The following is a 22102-nucleotide window of genomic DNA, read 5'->3' on the forward strand; positions in this document are numbered from 1 at the left end:
CGGCCTTTCCTCCTTTCCGCCCGGGCGGTTCGAGATTTTAAGACATCTGTCCCCTCATCGCAGAGGGATGGTCCCAAATGGCGAGGCTTCGTGAGCACTGCATTCCCATCCAGCAGTCGGTGCCATACAGCACAAGGAAAGTTCTCGCTCAGAACGTGCCTCGTCCCCTCCCCCCCCGCGCGCGGGGGCTGCGCCCCGGGCGGTCTCCAGCACTCGCCTCCCCCACCCCTAGACCCGCACAGTTTTCTACTTTATGAAACACACACGCCCAGCCCACCCCGCCTCCCGCGTAAAGGCCAGTTGCCTCTCTTTTTTTGTGTGCCCAAACTCAGCTGGAAGTTGAGAACTGGGGAAAATCAGAGAAGCACGGAAATAGAGAATGGGAAGGGAGAAATCAAAGGGGGAGGAGAAAGAAGAAAGGGGCTGGAGGTCGAAGGGCCGAGGCGGAGGCGGAGGCCAGCCGTAGGGGCTCGGGCGCGGCGGCCCCAAGGCGGCGCCTCCCCCGCTTCCGCCAGCCCACGCGCGCGTAGTGGGGTCAAACGCAGACTCACATGGTCCGACTGCAGAGCCACTCTCCCAACTACTGCGAGTGGGTGGTTTCGGGGCTGCCGGCGATCTGCTCCACGGCTGCCTGCGGTGTGAGAGCAGAAACAAAACAAAACAAATCACGGGACACGGTCGAGACCGGCCGCTGGGCGCCGCGGGGACCTCTCTCACTTTGCAAAGGAAGCGGGCGCGGGGATTCGGGCGGCCACGTGTAGCCTATAAATAGCGAACTTTTAGACGGACTCAACTAACAAATGAGAGGAGCGGGCGTAAATCTGCGCCGCCAGATCCCCCTTCCGGGAGACAACCCAGCCCCCCTCCCTAGCCTACCCCCGGCCACTGACCAGGCAGGATTTCGGAAGGGGGCAGATTCGGGAGAGTGGGGGTGGAATTTAGTTTTATTAGAGTTTCCAGTAGTTTTGTTATTTTGCGGGGGGGGGGGCATTCTGCCTCTTTGACCCTCCCTATCCACCTACCTTCGCTATCCCCCCCCCAACCCTCTACCCAGCGGGACACTTCAAACACCAGCTGGGAAGGGCAAAGACCCAGGAGGGTGAGGATTCTAGGGGTTGGCAGTAGAAGCAGGGTGGGGGAGGGGAACACGGAGCCGGGTTCCCCTGAGGATTACGGGGGTGACAGAAGGAAAGCGGGGAATGCCAGGATTTGGGGTTTTTCTGGACAGCCAGGACGGGAATTTAGGTAACTCCGCGTTTAGGAGATAAGTGCGACAGGGTGAGTGCAGAAGGCACAGAGGAGTTCCTAGAGTGTAGGTTCCTTTCCCGGGGGTAACTGTAACCCTTCAGGGCTATTAGCCGGCTCTCAGCAACTTTACGTTAACCCTCGGCCTTGACCCCCGGGGGCTGCGGAGGCGTACCCCGGGGTCACGTTCGCGCCTGCCTTGGGGCCGCAAGCGCTCAGGGAAGCGCGCCCTCCTGCCGGCGCCCTGGGGTTGTCCTCGCTAGCTCCACAGGGCCGGCCGCCTTTTCGCCCGCGCACACCTGCGACCGGAAGAGATCCCTGTGACTGTGAGTCGTGACCGCCACTCGCCGCCCACCCGCCCTTTCCTTGAGCCAGGGCCAGATTGCGAATGGTGATTGGGTTAGTACGATTTTCATTTTTACTCCAGGTGCTTCCTCAAATGTAAGCGTCCTTCCCCCGACTCCACCCCAAGGACGACAGACATTAGCTCCCCACTTCACACTCCCCAGTTCAAGAGGTTGCTTCACTAAATTTATCCTGGATTTCTCACCAACCAGAATCAATAGAATAGTCCAATGGGGCTGAGTGTGGGAGCTGTTGAAATAGAAGCCGCTGCAGGTGAGGGTCTGCAGGTAAAAGGAGGTTGCACTGATTCTCTTTGGAGGCTCCATTCTCAACGCAAGGCCTGCAGAGTAGGGGGCTAAGCCCGCCCAAGGGGGCTAAAGGCGGCCTCAAGCTGGGGAAGAGATGGGGGGAGCCGGAGAACCGTGGTGCTCTCTTTCCCAGCCTGCCCCCCGCCCAGCACCACCAGCTGCCCCCTTGTGTCTCACCTCTACCCCTACCCTCGAGAGAAAATCGAAGAGGGTCCCCCACGCATTGGGGGATGGGGAGGCGTTGCTGCTGGGTTCCCGCTTCTTCTAATACCACTTTCCGCCGATTTCCTCCCCCATGAACGGAAAAGTTATTTTGTTTTTCTCAGAATCCAGCCGAGTTTGGGAAGAGAGGGGAAAGGCAGAGGTCTAAGGGGGTTCCAGCGGCCGCTCTCCCTGCTGGGTGAGCCCACCGCCCCCGACCCCACGTAGGCGGGCGCGCGCGGCTTTCCAGTCACCAAAAGTCCGCGCTCCCCCGGGCGCCGCGCAGACGGCCGCGCTTCGGTCGCTTCCCCCCGGGTCCCGAGCCCGCGGGGCTGGCCTCTCTGCCCCGGGCCCAAGCCAACGTGAGGGTGCTCCCAGGCAAATGGACGGAGCCCCGGCGTCCCCGGCCGCTCGCGTCTGGCTTGCGCTCCCCTGACTACGTACCTGTCCCGGCCTTCCGGCTCCAATTGCTGACCTGGCTGGGGAGCCCGGCCTGGGAGCCCGCGCCTCCAGCGAGCCCGCCCCCGCCCGCGCCCGCGCGCCCTCGCTCTCGGGACGCTCCGCCAGATGTGGGGCGGTCTTTTGCGGGCCGTTGGCTTGGGCCACTGTTTCGAGCTGGCTTCGAGGATTTCTCTAGGCTTTGCGGGCCCCTTTGTGGACTGGGAAGAGAGGGTCCAGGTCAGCAACTCACCTTTCACCCCACCCACCACTCCCCTGAATCCCGCAAAGCCCCCTACACCCCGCCCCTGGAGCCCACGCCTTGAAACTGTAGTAACTCCGCAAAGAAAGCGGGTGGGAACCTCCTTGCGGGCCGAGTGTGGGAATCAAATGAGGTCGTGTGGCGTTTCTCGAAGGTTCTGGGTGTTCGTACTAGGGGAACAGGCCCTATGGGAACAGAAATGACAGACGTACAGACAGCGTCCCCGTGGGTGTGTTAAGTGCAAAGTTGAAGTCTATTGTTTTCTGTCTCGGGGAAAGCTGCCCAGTGTGATAAATCTTTTTAGATCCCATCACTGGAAGAGAAATCCTGGTGATAACGATTATCTCCCGCTCGCTCTATCTCGCCATCGCCCCAATTCATCTCCCTCTCGCTCCAGCCCCTCGGGGAGACGAGGAGGGTAAGAGGCTGGCGGGAGGACGGGCCAAGCCGCTGCCCTTGGATGGTTCGGAGAGGCATGAGGCCACCTCATCGGTCCCATTGCGCTCGGGGCTGGGGAGAGAGGACACGGCGGGTTTCTTTCCCTGCCAAGCCTCACGCTTTTTTCAAATGATTTTAGTCTGGTGCTCCGGTCTATCCATACACATTTCCAATCTCATGGCTCATAAACTATTAGCAAAATGGTTTCATTATTCACCTTCTGTATCCTACAAAAGGGAGAAAAGAAGGGAGCAGCGGGGAGGCAGAGTGGGGGTGGGGGGGCAGTTGTGGGACACTAGTTAACAGTGGTACTGCCCGTGTTTAAATTATGGCTCAGACTGCCTTCTTAAGGCTGACACTCTACAAATCTGATCCGTTTCCGAGGATCTGTAGCTGACCTCTTTTCTTACCCGTTCCTTCTCCCTTTCTCTTTGTCTTTCTCTCCATCCATCACTATCCATCTCTTAACACCCAGGTTTCTAGAAGGACCAGATGAATAGCCAAGATACCGCAAGTCCATTATTTGCTTCATTAGGTGTCATCAGTAAGGCATGCCCTTTAGATAGTACGCATAGAATTAATTGGTTAGAATGGCTACCCCGGTCCCCATTTGGGTGGTGTTGGTGATGGAATCTACATGTCATCCCTGAAACCAAACCATCCTAGGACACAAGTGTAGGGTGATAACCAAGTTTACTAGAGGCTCTGGTGGCATCAAGGTGGCCAGTTGGGCACCGAGTCCTCATCTGGCTTCCGCAAGCCCCGTGAGGTGAGGAAGTTGCAGAGTGGTGTGTGTGTGTGTGTGTGTGTGTGTGTGTGTGTACGTACACGCGCACAGGCGCTCATGCCCCCATGTTTGTGGATAGAGGGGAGAATGGAGGGTAACAGATCGGGGTCTTTGGCTCTTTAAGATGAGGGGAAAAAAAACATTAAATGAGTCAGTCCAAATTAAAAGACAAATAGAAGCAAACTGGTTGAGGCCTGGGACCCGAGTGCAAGGAACTAAATAAGGTAGAAAACTGCGGGCAGGCGCGAGCCGGCAGAAGCAGCCTCGGGCTTGGAACCTGGACCGGCTTCTCCGCTGGGGGCGATGGTGATATTGTCTCCACCAACACTTTTACTATTCATATGAATCTATTTTATCTAGAATGACTCTGTCACCACACACACACACTCCCATTCCCAGCACTTTGGAAAATGCAAAGGACGCCATGCAAGTGAGCGTGCGGTAATTATCCCTGGATGTAGAAACCAATCTGGCTGCAAGAGGCCCCTCCGCGATCGTCGGCGAGTGCGGCGGCGGCGCCGGGACCCGCGCGGAGGCCGGGGACTCCCGGCGCTCGCTAGGTCACCGCGCCGCGCGGCCGCCGCTCGCCGGCTGTTTAATATACATGGGGTGGGAACGCAGGGAAACGGATCTCGTGCCTGCACGTCCTGCAGGAAAAAAAAAATCAATTTGCTATTTATTTTTGAAATATATAGATTTAGGGAAAATTTTTTCCCCCAGCCCAACCCCCTTCAAGAACGGCGGCCCACATTTAATTACGTCTTCTAATGACTTTTCCCTTATTTGCCATTGCTATTTCACGTTCAGGGCGGGGGCGGGGTAGAGTTTCTTGGGGGGGGTTTCAATTCTGATATCTTCAAAAAGATTTGCCTTATGTGTTAATTGCATGCTGTTAAGCACATCTGGGACTGCGTGCTGACCAACTCGGACCAACTTTTAATTAACACATTGACCCGGCGAAGAAGCAGCCGCCTGGGCTCCCCCTCGAAATATGTATATGAGCCGCACGGAAGGCGCTCGGCCCGCGCCGCCAGATGCGTGCGAGGAATTGCCTGCGTCAAGGGGCGGGAGGGGGTGCAAACCGCAAACGTTCGCTCTCCTTCCGTGAATGTTTTTCTCGCCTATAGGCGAATAGGAAAACAGCAAAGACAAAAGAGTAAATGAGCGGCTCCTGGAGCAAGCTTCTGACATCCTTTAATGTGACTTGACCCTGAGCGGGGGCGTTGGGAGAATAGGAGGGAAGACCCCCAAGGCCATTGCTACCCAGCCTGCCCTGGGCCTGAGCTGAAGGCTGGAACCTGGCTTTTTTGAATGGGCAGGGTTCTCTATTAGTGAACAGAAGCGGTGGCCGAGAATCCCGGTGGAGAGAACGCGCAGCCGCTGCCTTTTCCGGTTCTGGCCTTCCTCCTCCCATCCTCCTCGCCCGCCTGCGCCCCGGGCTCTCCGAGGCTCAACCGCAAACTCCAGGGTCCCAGATCTGAGAGAGAGGAGTGGGTTTACCCCGCTGCGTGGAGCTCTTAAGGCGAGGGCAAAGGAAACTAGTGGCTGTTTTGAGGACTCTGGGCCCGTTCACAGGAGACAAGCCTATTCAAGAGAGATCTTCCAACCAGGACAGTCACATCCCGGCTGCAGGGAGCAAGAAACCCGGAGCGCAGCGCCGAGGATGCCACCTGCAGATATGCGATTTCACCCTAAGTAATTTCATTCAGAATTGATGGCTTTTCACCGGAGTGGTGCCTTCCAAGTGAGCGCCTAGCCTGCCTGCCTCCCTGTAGAGCACAAATGCGGGTTAATCCCCAGATACGTACTCATTTTCTCTTACCGCATCTAATCTCAACTGCCTCTCTCTTGTAAGTGCTTAGCCTCAGCATACATTCCTATAAAAAAAAATGTCAAAGTGGTGTTCCTTCTCCCAGCCATAAAAAAAGTTGGAGTGAATCACTCCCAAGTTACCGTTTAATGTCCCCTCCAGGTAACAGTTGAAGTTTCTTGTTTGACATTTTTCATTCCCCAATACAGAACTTTTCCATAAATATGCAGAGGCAGCACGAGGAGAAGTATATGTCGCAATAAATTCTCAGCTCTATGCTGTAACTATGTCGATGCTTTGGAAAATTTAATGTGACAAGATTGCTCCCCAAATTCCTTCCACCTTTTTTTTTCTTATTCTTATTCTCCTTTTTTCCCTTTTTTGCCCTTCCCTTTAATCTTCTTATATCAACTTACCAGAGAATCTGCAAAATGTAAAACTAGAAGGAAAGAAAAGATAAAGACAAGAGAACAATGTCCTATCCTCAGTATTCCTCTGAGTTCCTCCAGATCTTTTTAAATTCAGATAAAGGTATAATCAACACACATCTTTAGTCAGGAAAAAATCCCCATCAGTTGGTAAATTACAATATCCCTTTGCAAAGATAAGGCCTTTGGAAAGTTAGCAGGAGCGTCGCCCAAAAGGCTTTGTTTCTGAGTTTAGTGGACCACAGCTACTTATTTCAGCTCACAAATTGATCTGCAAAATTGCAGCACACACCTGATATCCAGGGAAAAACAAGAGCTGGTAACTCCAGCTGGTTCTTTTGATTTACTCTGCCTCGTAAGATGTATGCTGGGGTGTTTTGATAAGGGGAAAAAAAAAAGGAGTCAGCAGTTTGATTTGGAAACTCTTTTATTGCTGAATATGGTTGCAGGTTTAAACTAAAGAATGTGTTTCTGCTAGGGACATTTGCATGACACATCCATATGCATTAGCAGCTGCACGGTGTGATAGCATCAGTTCCTGTGAGCATTTATCTTTTTTTCCCCCTTCTGTCTTTCTCAAAGGAAGTAGGTAAGTGGCTTACTGGAGAACCATATAGACTTCAAAGATACATGAATCTTCCTGTGTCCTTCAGGTCCTTGGCACCTAACTGGCTGACAACCACCTATTTCTTTTGAGAATTTTGGAATATTTGAAGTAGCCTGCCTCCCTGGTTACATCTTTTAAATTATAATAATGGATTATCAGTGTATAAAATATAATGAAAGAATTATTCAGAGAAAGGAGCCTTGGAGGTTCAACTATATATTTCGGGAAAAGATATTGTCATCCACATTCTTCTGATAATTTGCTTAGTGACTTAAAAGAAAAACTTTTCATTAGACACATTGCCTTTATGTCATCTGTCTTCACTGCTTGACAAATGATAGAAGTAATACTTTTGAATGGAGTGAGCTAAGACCTTACCACACTGGCGTGTAGTGATGATGGGAGATCCCACAAGGGCAGTTCGGGAAGATGTTTGCTTCCGGAAGATGTTGTATGAGCAGTGCAAAGGCCACTTTCAACTATCCACAGCAAGTTTCTGCATCTAATCTTACCTAAACTCTATTTCATGTGTGATTCTCTCTGAATCCCAGTGGTCTGTAAACAGCAAGTACCATGATGTCAAATTGAAATCAGAAGGAAACTGGATCTGATGGTATTCAGTCATTCAGGCAATTTTTTCTAACAAGACAACTGTACATTTTAAATTGCAGTCATCAAGTCAGGGTGACTAGGAAGCAGAGGGACCCCAAACCAAGAGACTAACATAAGCACATTAAAAAAAATCACCCTTATTTCTGCTCACATTCAGTGTCTGATGGAATTGTTTGAGAGTAATCATGCTCAGATTTTCACAGTACTGGTGTATGGCAGGTGTATTACAAAGTGAAACAAAAATCTTACACACACACATACAGACAAGCAAACAACAAGATGATAATTCTTATCAGGAATTGTGATGACCAATGAAGATACCCTACTGGAGACATTATGACTTTTCCTCCACTTTTTTAGCTTTTTTGGTCTCCAGAGAAAGTATTTAAAGGAAAAAAATGAAATAACAATAATTAGTAAAATAGTAGCATTCACCTCTTTTTTTCCTAAAATAGTTGGAACTATTATGCACTATTGTGTAACTGTACATGTACAATACATTTATGCAAATGTGCATGTACAATGACACATAAATATGCATGAGCCTAAATAATAATCTACCTTTATGTCTTGTTTCCAGACATTTGCAAATACCCCAGTGCGTTGGTTTGACCTAACCAAAAGGTAGTTAAGATCTCTGCCATTCAGTTGAATTCTAGATGTCTGAGGTATTACAGAACAAATTTCTCCTGTCCTCCATTGCACAAAAGTTTTTGTTTTAATTCTTTAGCTTTAAAATAGAAGTTCAGTAGAATATGGATAAAAGTAAAAATAATTGCTTGATACTATACAATGAAAAAATAACCAGCCGCACTATTTTATTCAACTAATTACTTCAGGGGTAATTAGAACAGCCAATTGTTAGGGCTGGTTAGCTTAGTTGTTTAGTTTAGAACATGGCCCAGAATTGATCTTGTGATTAATTGTGTCCGTGCTCAAGAGCTGAATATTACATCCTCCATCCTGACCGGCCCTGGACAATTATGCGCCAGAAGTGACAAGAGGAACAAAGGAGAATATGGATGAATTGGCACTATCCAAAGAAAAAGATTTACTTTTAAAAGTGTGCATCTTACTTGTAGCATGAAGTACAGAAGAAATGGTGTATATGCCTGCAATTCAAATGAAACCTCTCCGGCAAGATTTATCAGAGAGCAGAGACAGGGGGCAAAAATACCTCATGGAGGCTACAAGGAGAACCTAGGCTCGATGAAGAAAACTACTGTACCTGCCTGGGTACTGGGACGTCACGTAAAACTTTTACAAATCAGATGCTTCTGCTTCATATGTATTCTCTTTATCTTTAAGATAAAGAAAGAATTTGTTTGCTTTCAGATTGGATTTTGATATGAAACATGTCTGGATATATTAATGGTGTCTGTAGACTTTAGGATATGGGGGATCTGAAGGAATTACTTATTTGCTTATCCATTTGTCTTTCAGATATATTTCAACAAAATTGATAAACCATTAGCCAAGCTAACCAAAAAAAAAAAAAAAAAGAGAGAGAGAGAGAGAGAAAACACAAATTACTAATATCAGAAATGGAAGCGAGGACATAGCCCATGGACATATTAAAAGTTTAATAAAGGAATATTATTATGGTATTTATTATTATACAACCCTGTGCCCACAAATTTGATAACTAGATAAAATGGAAAAATTATTTAAAAGACACTATCTGCCAAAACGCACACAAGAGAATCACAAATTAAAATAAGATAACACTACACATTTACTAGAATGGCCAAAAGTCCAAAACACAGACAACAACACATGCTGGTAAGAATACGGAGCAATAAGAACACTCTTTCATTGCTGGTGGGTACAAAATGGTACAGCCACTTTGGAATACAGCCTGGCAATTTCTTACAGAACCAAGCATATTCCTACATACAATCCAGCAATTACACTCCATGGTATTTACTCAAAAGAATTGAAGACTTATGTCTATACAAATACTGCACATGGATGTTTATAGCAGCTTTATTCATAATTCTTAACACTTGGAAGCAACCAAGAGGTCACTCAGTAGGCTAATGGAAAAGTAATGGAGCTGTAAAAAGGTACGGAGGAATCTTAAATGCATATCACTAAGTGAAAGAAGCCAATCTGAAAAGGCTACCTACTGTATGATTCCAACTATAGGACATTCTGGAAAAGGCAAAATCGTGGCGACAGTAAAAGGATCAGTGGTTGCCATGAATTAGAGGGGCAAGAGGGATAAATAGGTAGAGTACAGAAGATTTTTAGGGAAGGGAAAATATTCTGTACGATGCTATAATCATGGATGTATGTCATACATTTGTCAAAACCCATAGAACCTACAACACCAATAGTGAATGAACCCTAATGTAAACCATGGACTTTTGGTGAGAATACCGTATAGGTCCATCAGTTGTAACAAATGCACCCCTCTGGGTTGGGATGTTGATCACGGGGGAGGCTGTTCATGTGGCGGGGGGCAGGGGTATATAGAAGCGCCATACTTTCTGCTTTTAGGTTTTACTGTGAGCCTAAAACTGCTGTATAAAATAAAGTTTCTTAATAAATAATAAATATCAATTATCTTTTATAATGTTAATAAGCAGTTAGTAGCATATCCCAGATCTTAAGCTCTAGGTCTTGCTGCTTTGCAAAATTTTTCCATAAGTATTTTAATTTCTACCCATTAGCCATGAGGGAATGTGCATGGGGCACAAAATGTGAAAACAGCCTTGTGAATAGCATGAATAATTACAAGAAAATCAACCCTAAGAGGTGTTTCTGAGACAGACGACAAACATATTTTGGAGCATTTTAGTGTTACATTAAGTGGAACAATGAAATAGTATATGGCTGGGAAACACAAATGGCCTTAATGGAGAAGAAGGTTTATGATATGTTTCATTTCTCTCCATCACCGTGGTCTCTACCACTGCCACCATCCCTATCATTTATGGAGTCTTCTCAGTCTATGCCAGACCCTGCACTAGTGCTTTATACAGACCCTCCCAGTCAGTTCTCACACAGTGTATGAAGTAGGCTCTGTTAGCCTTGTTTTGGTGGTGGGGAAACAGACACAGAGAAGTGCTTTACTCCTAGACACCTGCCAGTCTTCATTAGGAATCGGTGGGTACCATTCAGTTTGATATTTTAGAACAGATGTTTGAGTATGCGCGTGCACGGGAAAATAATGCCTATCTTTTTCTTAAAATGTATCTGAAACACACTAGGTTAGGGAAAGCCTTTGTATATGGCAGCCGTCTGGACTAGTTATCTGGGCTGTTCACACTATTTACTACAAAAATAAATGTCACTCTCAGGTTGGGCCATCTAAGCTGGGGGTCTGTCTGCAAGCATAACTCAGAGTCCTTAACTGGGGACTATTGGCAGGGCTTGAGGGTGGGAGTGAAATTCTCCTAAACAATTTGGAAAGAAAGCAAATAAGGTTGGCTACTGAGAGATTAAAATGTGACCATGTGACTAAGCACTGTGAGTGTCTACCAAGGAGATGCCTGTAAATATGCCAGCTGAGGGGACACCCGAGAGTCCAGATGAGCTGATACAACTATTATCTCCAAAATACAAGACTAGGGTGTGATTTTTGATGTAGTATGCACAAGCCTGATCAATTGTGTTTTATCTTTTCTGAGAAAATGCCTTTTGGGCAAAAGGGGACAGTTAAGTAAGAGGGGGCTAATGGTCCAGAAACTGAACATCTATATCCAAGACCTGGATCCTAGAACACTGAGAGCATCACTCACTGTACATCCAGCTGTCTGTAGCCACCGTTTATCCAGCGCTTACTCTATGACCAGCAGTTTACATACATTTCCCAAATAATCTGAAAAGGATGACCTTTAAAGCAAGTTATTATCTCTACTTGGCAGGTGGGGAGAGAAAAAGGGCTTGTGGAGATTATACAGCTAAGTGGATGGGCCAGGATTCAAACTCTAAGCCCACACTCTTTTTGTCTGTTTGTTTGTTTTGTTTTGGGGGGGCTGTTTTTTGGTTTTTTTGGGGGGAGGATTTATGTTATTTATCTATTTAATGGAGGTCCTGGTGATTGAACCCAGGACCTCATGCGTGCTCGGCATGCACTCTACCTCTGAGTTGTACCCTCCCCCCTTAAGCCCACACTCTTAAGCACACTCCTTATTTATACATCAGTCCTTTGCTAGCTGTGGTACCATGAGTCTAACCCTCAGACGTGAACACTGTCTTGATATAGGGTCAAAATCACATTTCTGAATTTAAGGAGCGTATTCTGGACCTGGCGATTGCTCCCTCGGAGGTCTCTTGACAGGCAACTGGCTGACCTTGTCTACAGAGGCCTTTATCTCTCTGTGTACTTTTATTCAAACTAAGCAGAAACTTCATAATGACTGTGAAAGGATTATTTGAGAATGACTGAATTTATACCACGGATGGGAATGATTTCGTATTAGTGCAAAGATAGTACAAGCAATTACAAATGACAGAGTGGGGATATGAACTTCCACACTTTTTTTTCCTAGTTATTAAACTTTGAAACTCTTTTCCATGGTTAGCTTTAGGAAATGCCCTATATTCTTCTTCTTTCATCCTTTTTTTCTGTGTGTCCAATTGTCATGTCAGGATGGAGTGAAATCATTTCCTTGTGTAAGGGCTTTTAATAACAATTGCAAAGAATGCCCAAGTGCTCAAATCTAAGCTCTCGTTCTCCAAAATTCACACTTCACATAAGGTCTTTATCGACCTCATTGCTTAAACTAGAGCTACTTTCCAGACCTTTCAAAGTCAGCATTTAAGAGGATTTCTTTCCTTAAATAGGCTCTGCAGACTGACTGCCACCTGTTTGTTACCAGGAAGCAGTTTTGATTTGTGAAACGTTTCAGTTCTGTCATCTCTATCTCTGTCTGTCCTAACCATGTGCTATGTTTTATGGGGACACAGTTTATGATCTGCTGGGAAGAATGGCTTCCAGATTGAGATTAAAAAAAAAAAAAAAAAAGACTTTCTCCCCTCTCCTTCCATCTTGAGGAAATATACATACCTCCTTCTATCTGATATAAACAGCACCCTTTTCAGCTGTGGCCACCTGGAAGTTCTCTGCTTAACTATTTCAGACTCACTGGAATACACGCTACAGGTACATTCATGTACCTTTAGTTCTAAAAGCATAATCCGATTCCCTATGAAACTCTGTCTGGGCAGCTTGACTGGTTGATGGAGCCAAAGGTTCAGCGGTGATACCCACATGGTCAGTCCTTCCTGCGGGGTTCCCTGGTCACAGAGCGAATGTCCAGTCTCCATAGCATCTGGAAAATGTATTTATCAGAGGAGAAGGCAGGAAAGAGTACCAGCCATCAGCACCCTTGCTAAAACAGCTCAGGGCTCATGCTTACTGCTGACTGATCATTATGAGGATGGTGAGACATTCATACGCTCAGTCTCACACACTTGGTTTTAGTTGGGAAATTTACATACTATCCAGGCAGCATGGCCCCTTGTGGGCAGGAGGTGTTTTGTTTGTTTGTTTGTTTTTTCTGTATCATCAGAGCTGAATGTGGGGCCAGAGGCAGGGCGGTTGTGTAATAAACATTTCTTCAGTGAATTAGAGTTACAAAAGTAAACCCAGATATAAAATAAAAGATAGCAAGTCCCACTGCCCGACTTTTCATGTAAATAGAAGAAGAGGAAAAGGATGCATTGTGACTTTTAAACAGATTATTGACTTTTGCTGGGGCATGCAGCTCACATAGTGATTAGGAGTTGGAATCGTAATTGTTCTTGTCACCCACACGCTCGGCTACAGTCGATATCTTTTTATCATATACATTTTTAATCATGTATTAATAAACAAGAAGTTTGTATCTTATTGACGATTGGATTATATTATTGACTTACTCCACAATTCTACACATGGCTTCTGAAAATATAAACAAGGTCAACATGCAAGGATCACGTAAAGCATATCAAAGACACACTTTAGGCTTTCCTCCAACTCTCTGTATGACTCCTGCGGAGAATGACTCCAAGGAGAGCAAAGGAATTTTGAAGTTGTTTATCAACTGGATGAATGATTCTGTCTAGACCAAAGAGAATAAGAGAAGTAAAAATTAAATCCCTTTATTGTACTGGAATACCGAAAGTGTTTTTGCTTTTCATAGATTTTGGGTGTGAGTGATGTCTGGCAATAAAATTTAACCTAGGCTGCTTTTGAGAATTCTCACTGAAGTTATAAGAAAAATGGGCTCCTGGCTGTTGGCAAACAGAAAATGTTACTCCAGAAGAGAGGTTTTACTTCGCCACCTGCCAGAAGGATTAGGGATTTCTCTTCCTAAGGATGAGCTCTTCATATGAGAATCCTTCATATGAGAATCCTGTAAACCTCCTCATGTATCGGCACCCACGGTGTTTGCTCCGGCCTTAGGTTGTCCAGACACTTCAGCGGGTTGGCTAGACACCACTGGGAGTAGCAACCATGTGAAAATGAGACAAGTTGTTGGTTAAAAATGTTTTAATATGATTCAGCTCAATTTGACAAACTCTCATGTACAGCATACATTTTAACCATTCTTCTTCGCTCCTCATGGAAACCTCTGGTGTAAACCTAATGGTGGTTCTTCTGTCATCAAAAGTCACTGGGAGACTGAAAGAAACATCTTTTTGAACCTCAAATGCCTTCTTTCCACACTTGGCCTGTGAACACTGTCTCCTCTTTTCTCGCAGACCCTATTCCCACTCCTTCCACTTGCTCAGGGCTCTTTGAAGACCACTGACTCTTCTTTTTCTCAAAGTTCTCTTTAATTCCCTGCCACTCCTCAAATTTATGTCTAGCTTTCCTTCTGGAGCCTGGTTAATTGTTCGAAAGCCAATTTCTTGCTATTGAAAATATGCTATGATCATAGATGTTACCATTGGGGGCAAGCTAGGTGATGAGTATGCAAGAGCTCTCTGTATTGTTTTGCAACTTCTTTTGAGTCTAGAGTTGTTTCTAAATTTAAAAATGTATATAAGATTTTCAAAAATCAGGCCACAATATCAATAGTTCATATGTACATGTTAATACGATTATTTCTGCACTTTCTGGATATAACCCCCTAACCCCCAATTACATTTTTGGTAAAGAGGGATGTTAGTGAGGTAAGATTATTTTCTTTATTACAGGAGTTATCTTCTATGTTGGAGATGGGGGAGAACCTTTGGCAATAGGTGAGCATGAGAGGGCAGGAGGAGAAACAGACTGCAAGCAAAAGAATAAGAAAATGATTTCTTTTGAGCTAGACTGGAAAGAGATAATCAAAAGCACAAATATGGTCACATAAAATCAAGTCCTGTCTTTTCACAATGAAATGTATTCAAATAGAATTAATACTCCTTTGGAGCTCTTCATTTGCATCAGTTAAATATGATAATAATACCTTATGTATATAGTGATTTACACTTTTCAAAATTCACATTTATTATCTCTTTGATCTTCATAAAATTCTGTGACACAGGCAAAGGAGCAATTATTATTCCCATTTAAATGTGGCTGCAGATCAGAAAAGATGTATATACTTTCTTAGGAGAAACCAAGCCTGCAATTCGTATTTTCCAGTTCCTAGTCAAGTGATCTTCCTAACTCATGAAATATTATTAGGATATCTAGTTTGGACTGTATTTTTTCTCTGCTTGCAGAGCAAGAACCATGAAATTTGTTTGCTTTAATCTTTGCTTGGGGGAAAAAAATTGCAGTTGGCCCCCTCCTCATCCGCAAGGAGTTGACTTCAGTGCTCACCAGGGGTAACAAAATCCATGGATGCTCAGTTCTATACATGCAGATTCACCCAAACAAGGATCATGTAGTAAACTATGTATTTATTGAAAAAAAAAATGAATGTGTAAGTGGACCTGTGCAGTTCAAACCCATGTTGTTCGAGGGTCAACGTCCCTTAAATAATAATAATATTCTGAAAAATCACAGTTTGTGAATGTTACTTAATGAACTTTTTTCCTTCATAGATTACTCTTTCTGTAAGTGAAACTCACTGAGTCTCTCCACTCTCTATCTTTCTGGTAACATTTGACTGTCTTCAATATATCAAAATTACAAATTCAAAACTCCAGTTTTCCTTGAGCTTATAAGATCAGCTTACACATACTGTTATTTTTAAATCTGCAGACTTTAATTAATTACTTAGAAGTTTTTCAAAAATGTTCATTCCCTTCTACAGACTTAATTGAATGCCTTCAAGCACTTAAATAGATTATGAGTGTATTTATCTTAGTTTTATTTTAAAATAATTCACTTGACGGAGGGTATAGCTCAGTGGTAGAGTAACTGCTTAGCATGCATGAGATCCTGGGTTCAATCCTCAGTACCTCCATTATAAATAAATAAACCCAAACTCTCATGTACTATCTGTCTGTATTCATACCCTCCCTTCAACCCTAATGTCAAATATTCACTGATTTGTTCTCTGTTAAAAATTTTTAAAAAAATTTGAATAATTAAAGTATTTAAAATTAAAAATAAATAGAATAATTTGCTTACTTGTATCTGAATTAACAAATAAAATTTCCCCCCAAATTAAATAACTTTTATATATTTAAGAGATACACATATATGTATGGTGAGCCCAACATTTTCTTAGATATTCCCAAATAGTACATTAATAAGTTTTCCTTTTGTATTCACAAGTCTAAATCAATTACTCAGTTTCACATTTTAAAAGAGTTAGAAGGCTATCCTTCTGTAAGCAGAGATTATATCATAAAAATACACTAAATAGCAAATATATACTTATCTCTTTTAACATGAAATTACATTGCAATGGCTTTTTAATTTTTTTGTTTTTACTAAACATACAGTAAAAAGTGACCCTTTTCTGGTAATTTTATGAATTTTAACACATAAAGAGATTTGTGTAACCACCAATACAATCAGGACATAGGGCAGCACAAGTTCCCTTTACTTCCCTGAAAGTTCTCTTTGACTCTCTGTATGATTACATCCTGCCATTCCTCAAAGGTGTTGTCCTTGGGTTTCTTTCTGTGGCCTGCTTAGATATGCCAACGTCAATTTCCTGATGTTAATAACGTGCTGTAGTTATGTCAGAGGTTACCTGGGGAAAACTGGAGGAAGGGTACATGGGACCGCTCTGTATTGTTTTTGCAGTTTATTTGGGGTCTATAATTATTTCAAAATAAACAATTTAAAAAATCTAATCTGTGCATCCTAGAGGCCCAGGCGCATACTTATCTCTACCTAGTTACCTAACACAAGCGTTTCTGCACTTTCTGTCTGGATGTGATCCTGTAACTCACGATCCATTTTGTGGGGGAATGAGTTTACTTTTTGTGTTACAGAACATTTCCATCCAGCCCCCCAGACTCTCATGTACTATCTGTCTGTAATCATACCCTAATGTCAAACAGTCACTGATTTGTTCTCTGTCATTACAGCTGCATCTTATCAAGAATGTCACAGAAATCATACACTATTACGAATTTTTTTTTGAGACTAGCTTCTTTTTGTCAACCTAATGCCTCTGAGAGTCGTCCGAGTATTTGCATGTATCAGTAGTTTGTTTTATTGCTAAAAGAGTATTCCGTTGTATGGATATATGACAATTTGTTTATCCATTCACTTGTTGAAGGATGCTTTGGTTGTTTCCCACTACTTTTTGTAGCTATGAATAGAGTTTCTATAAACAGTCACGTGGAGATTTTTTTGTGCACGTGTTTTCAGTTCTCTAGGGTAATCACAGGAGTGGGATTACTGGGCAAATACGTGGTGTAACTACATAAGAAACTGCCAAACTCCCTTCCAGCGTGGCCGCACCCTTTCACCATCAGTGTGTGAGGGCTCTAGTTGCTCCACATCCTCACCTGCAAGTGATGTCATCAATGCTTTCATCTTATCCATCCTAATAGGGGTGCAATGGTATCTCATTGTGGATTTGCATTTCCCTAACGGTTAATGATGTTGACCATCTTTTCATGCACTGATTTGCTTCCATATATCCTCTCTGATGAAAGGTCTGTCCGAGTCTTTTGTCCATGTGTTAACTGGGTTGTTTTTGTTTGTATTATTCAGTCTTGAGTGATTTTTTTTTTCATATATTCTAGAAACAAGTCCTTTGCTAGATGCAAATATTTTCTTCTCGTATGTAACTTGTCTTCCAAGTCTCCTAATGTGTCTTTAGCAGAACAATTTTTTTTTTATTTTGATCAAGGTCAGTTTATAATTTTTCTTCTTTTTTGATGTGTTTTAGTGTCATGAATAAGAATTTTTTGCCTAAATGCAGGTCACCAAGATTTTCTCCTAGAAGATTTACATTTGTACACATTAGAGTTACAAACTATTCTGTATAAATAATAAGCTACAAGGATATATTGCACAACACAGGGAATATAGCCAATATTTTACAAAAACTATAAATGGAGTATAACCTTTAAAAATTGTGAGTCACTATGTTGTACACCTGTAACTTATATAATATTGTACATCAACTATCTCAATTTTAAAAAGTAAAAAAAAAAATACATTTTGATCTATGATCTATTTTGAGTTAATTTCTGGGTCAGTTATGAGATTTAGGTTGAGGTTTATTTTTTTGACTGTACATATCCAGTTGTTCTAATGCCATTTGTTGAAAGGCCCGTGTTTTCTCCACTGAATTGGCTTTGCGTCTTTGTAAAATCAATTGACCATATTTTTGTGGGTCTGTTTCTGGATTCTCTATTCTCTTCCATTAATCGATGTATCTGTCTCTCTGTCAGTATCCTTCTGTCCTGATAACTGTAGCTATATAGTGAGTCTAAAACTCGGCGGTGTGATTCTTTTAACTTTGTTCTTATTTTTCAAAATTCCTTTTTCTGGTCTACATCCTTTCCTTTCCAAATAATTTTAGAAACAAGTGGTCTCTATCTACAAAAAATCTTGCTGGTATTTTGATACGAATGATTTTAAATCTATAGATCAGTTTGGAGGGAATCAACATCTTCCTTATGTTGAGGATTCAAATCCATGAACATGATATGTCTTTCTGTTTATTTAGGTTTTCTTTGATTTCTTTTATCAGCTTCTTGTAGTTCTTAGCATAGTGGTCCTATATGTTTCACTAGACTTACACCTGAGCATTTTTGGAGCTATTTTAAATGTTGTTATTGTTTTCATTTTCAGTTTCCAGTTGTTCATCACTAGGGTATGGAAGTATGATTAATTTTGTTAACTTTGTATCCTGCAACTTTGCTTATTAGTTCTAGATTTTTAAAAATAGGTCCCTTAGGATTCGCTACGTAGATAATCATGTTGTCTACAAATAATTTTATTTCCTTTTTTCCAGTTTGTATGTCTTTTATTTCTTTTTCTTGCATTATTGTGTAGATAGGGACTTCCAGTAGTTCCAATCAAGTTTTAATGTTCTTTTTTTTTTGGTCCCATGTAATATACACTTTCTGATCTCATAGGTTACAAAGCTCTTTTTACAGATTTTATCATATGGGATTTTATTTCTTTTCCTTTAATAGTAGTTTTCTTTTTTGGTTTCCAACCAATGAGGCACCAGAGGAGACCAGCTAAAACAGTTGGCATGGTTAAATTAACTGAATTACTTTGCAAGCAATGCAGAGTGTGGGGGAACCCTATCAGGAGATGGTCAGAGCCCCAGAGCAGCAGGCATTAGAGAGCACAGGGGAAGTCCATGTGGCTGTCCAACAGCTAGGCAATGAGGGTGGACTTCAGAGATCAGATTCTAGCATGTAACCTGTCAAAAAGTCGAAAGCTCCCTTCCTTAAGATGCAGATAAAGGTAGGTTACTGAGACAGAAAACTGGGTACCGTGGAATAAGTAGGAACATCTTTCTTCAGGACTGGAGTGCCGGTGATCAGAATGATTCTGGTGGCTATACGGGATTCCAAGGTGTTAGATGGAGCTCTTGCTGGGAGTCAAACTGACCTTCAAATAAAGAAGTAGGTGCTGGGTTGGGGAAGTGACCTCTGTTATGGGGAGAAGAGGATTACATAGACTGTGAATCTCACAGATTTTGATAGAACAAAACACGAATGAAAATTTTTAGTTGTCTTCATTTTTTCTGATTCCCCCTGTCGGAGGAGTCATTTCCTTTTTATTGCAAAATTGTTAATATTTGAAATAAGTTTTATTAGTTTCAAATCCATAGATTTATGGAATTTACTGATCAAACAGAGTAAAAATTTTAGAATTGAAGAGCTTCTGCATTGTTGCTTCCAGATAAAGGTCCTCCTTCATTATTAGCATTTCTACAAATACCCTTTTCCTAAGGAAGGACACTGTTGAATCACCTAGGAGGTCTTTTGGAAACATACAGAGAGCTAATCTGTGGTAAAAGTTTTTTTTTTGTGTGTGTCTGATTTTATGCTTAGCTACAGCCAAAGCATCATTTTGGACAGATTCTTGGACAGAATATTCTCTAACAAGAACTCTCAGATCATGAGAAAACAATTACTTCCTGTCATTTATCACTTCCTATTAGGTTACAACTCAGTCTTGATTACCTCCTTATTTTGGGTATGGGTGTAGACCTACCAGGATATAAAGGAATGTGATAAAATGGATGGAACAGGTATCCCATCCCAGTGCTTCTGAACTCCTGCCCCAGTTCCCTTTCACCGTGTCACTCACCTGGTGGTGTGGAAATGAAACACTTGATCGTTTACCACGGCTTAGCTCTCTCTGTGATTCTAAAATATCTACTGGATGATTAAACATTTTCCTTCCTCTAGAGAAAGTAATTGTGGAAATGCTAAAAATCCCTTTCTGAATTCAAGTCACTCACACAACTGGTTTGGCTCTTACAGCCTCCTAAAGGTCACCCATGTGGTTATTTGCATTCATTGTGCCATCAACAAATATAAATTAAGCCACCTGCAAGAAAAGGAACTTTAAATTTAGGCAGTGGGCATAGACGGGGCCCAAAGGATCCATTTCCACTAAATGAGGCTATAAAAACTAAACATGACCTAAGCATTCTTCTGCCCTCCAAAACAAGGCTCAAGATGACAGTTAAGCCAAGAAAACATACTACCTAGAAGAAAGCAAAGGACGGGACAAGCACTCATCCCGCCATCTCTCGGTACAACACAGCACAGGAAAAACACAGGTTTGCGAAGAACCACTGGTTTGATGCATTAGCTTTTCTTATATTTCTCAGGTAGTATTAATATCAGAGATTTACACACACACACACGCCATTTTCACAGGAAAATATCATCTCAGAGATGTGTTGGCAGTAAGCACAACCCCAAAACCCCAAAGACACAAAATAAGAGCACCCAAAGGGTTGTTACTTAGACTGCAGCACACATTTGTCCTCAGTGCAGAATCTCAGTGTGTAAATGTGTGAAGCAGGGCCTCCCCTAATCTGGTAAATTCATATGAAATAGCCAGAGGAGCTTCTATAGGATGAGCTGATAACGCATAGAGTTTGAATCAGCTGAAAAATCCATGTAATGACAGCGGAAAAAAAAACTAAGGCAAAACTAGATATCCTGTACTGTGTCATTTATTGCCTCTTTTTTTTTTTTTTTTTGAGGAATGTTAGGGGCTCTTTGTTACAATTGCTTTCCCTTGGAATTTTTGAAGAGCTTTGTGGTTTCCTTTATGTTAATTAACCATGCAAAGGAAAGTGCCCTGGATATTATCCTGTCATTGATAAGTTAGATCAATGCAAGACCAAACTAAAACTCTGTACACTAACGTTTCCCAAAGGAATATTATGAGAAGACCTTTTAATGCTCATCCGTGTGTGAGAAATAGTGTTTCATCATAGTTAAATAGGTTGCTTTACTCTAAGGCTTTGCAGTGCCTACGGTAGGCTAAGGTACATTAAGAATATTTGTGGTATAGGTGCAGTGAAATACTACTGAGCCATAAAAAGGAATGAAATAATGCCATTTGCAGCAACACAGATGGGCCCAGAGTTTATCATACTAAGTGAAGTAAGTCAGACAGAGAAAGACAAATATCATATATCACTTGTATGTGGACTCTAAAAAAAATGGCACAAATGATCTTATTTACAAAACAGAAACAGACTCACAGATACAGAAAACAAATTTATGATTACCAAAGGGAAAAGAAAGGGAGAGGGATAAATTAGGAGTTTGGGATTAGTGGATACAAACTACTATATACAAATTAGATAAACAACAAGGTCCTACTGTACAGCACAGGGAACTATATTCAATAGCTTTTAATAACCTGTAATGAAAAAGGGTATGAAAAATAATATATATGCAAAATGAAATCACTATGCTGTACACCAGAAACTAATACGTTGTAAATCAACGATACTTCAACAAAATAAAGAAATAAAAATAAAGTTAAAAAAAGGAATATCCTAGAGAGAGGCACAGTAATCAGTGTTTTCCAAACTTGCTTGACCATAGAATCCATTCCTTGTGAAATGTCCCACTTGGCAAGTGTTTCCCAGAACACACTTAAACAAAACACTGCTCCCCATGATTTCAACAGAAACATCATTAAAGCCATATCTGTTGCTCCCTCTTGCTAGCTAGCTCCAGCTGATTGGTGGCAGGAACCACACTGAATGTAACTTTCTTCCTTTTGTTTTCTACACAATGAAAGGACCTGGTATACCAGTTGCTCTGTTTGGTTTGATTTTATA

The 22102-nt window shown here is 42.7% G+C and overlaps 1 protein-coding gene and 1 long non-coding RNA gene across 8 annotated transcripts in view; one reads left to right on the forward strand and one right to left on the reverse strand.

Moving 5' to 3' along the window:
* ESRRG (estrogen related receptor gamma) overlaps positions 1-2663 on the reverse strand; it is a 580276-nt gene extending 577613 nt beyond the window's left edge. Inside the window, exons 1-2 of one of the 5 annotated variants that reach the window (XM_074351623.1) lie at positions 2544-2663; positions 552-631 (exon numbers count right to left, since the gene is read on the reverse strand). Coding sequence is in view for 1 of the 5 variants with exons in the window: in XM_045509508.2 (XP_045365464.2) it covers positions 552-553 (2 nt within the window). In the remaining 4 variants the exon portion in view is untranslated. Of the gene's footprint in view, positions 1-551; positions 789-1420; positions 1603-2543 lie in introns of those variants that run through there. The other 4 variants (XM_045509508.2, XM_074351624.1, XM_074351615.1 and 1 more) reach the window with 4 other exon arrangements.
* LOC123614000 (uncharacterized) overlaps positions 1512-22102 on the forward strand; it is a 287572-nt gene continuing 266981 nt past the window's right edge. For all 3 annotated transcript variants that reach the window (XR_012501794.1, XR_012501795.1, XR_006721457.2), the window contains exon 1: positions 1512-1644. This is a non-coding gene — a long non-coding RNA (uncharacterized LOC123614000). The remainder of the gene's footprint in view (positions 1645-22102) is intronic.

Source organism: Camelus bactrianus, chromosome 23 (assembly GCF_048773025.1).
Source record: "Camelus bactrianus isolate YW-2024 breed Bactrian camel chromosome 23, ASM4877302v1, whole genome shotgun sequence".
NCBI classification, from domain to species: Eukaryota; Metazoa; Chordata; class Mammalia; order Artiodactyla; family Camelidae; genus Camelus; species Camelus bactrianus.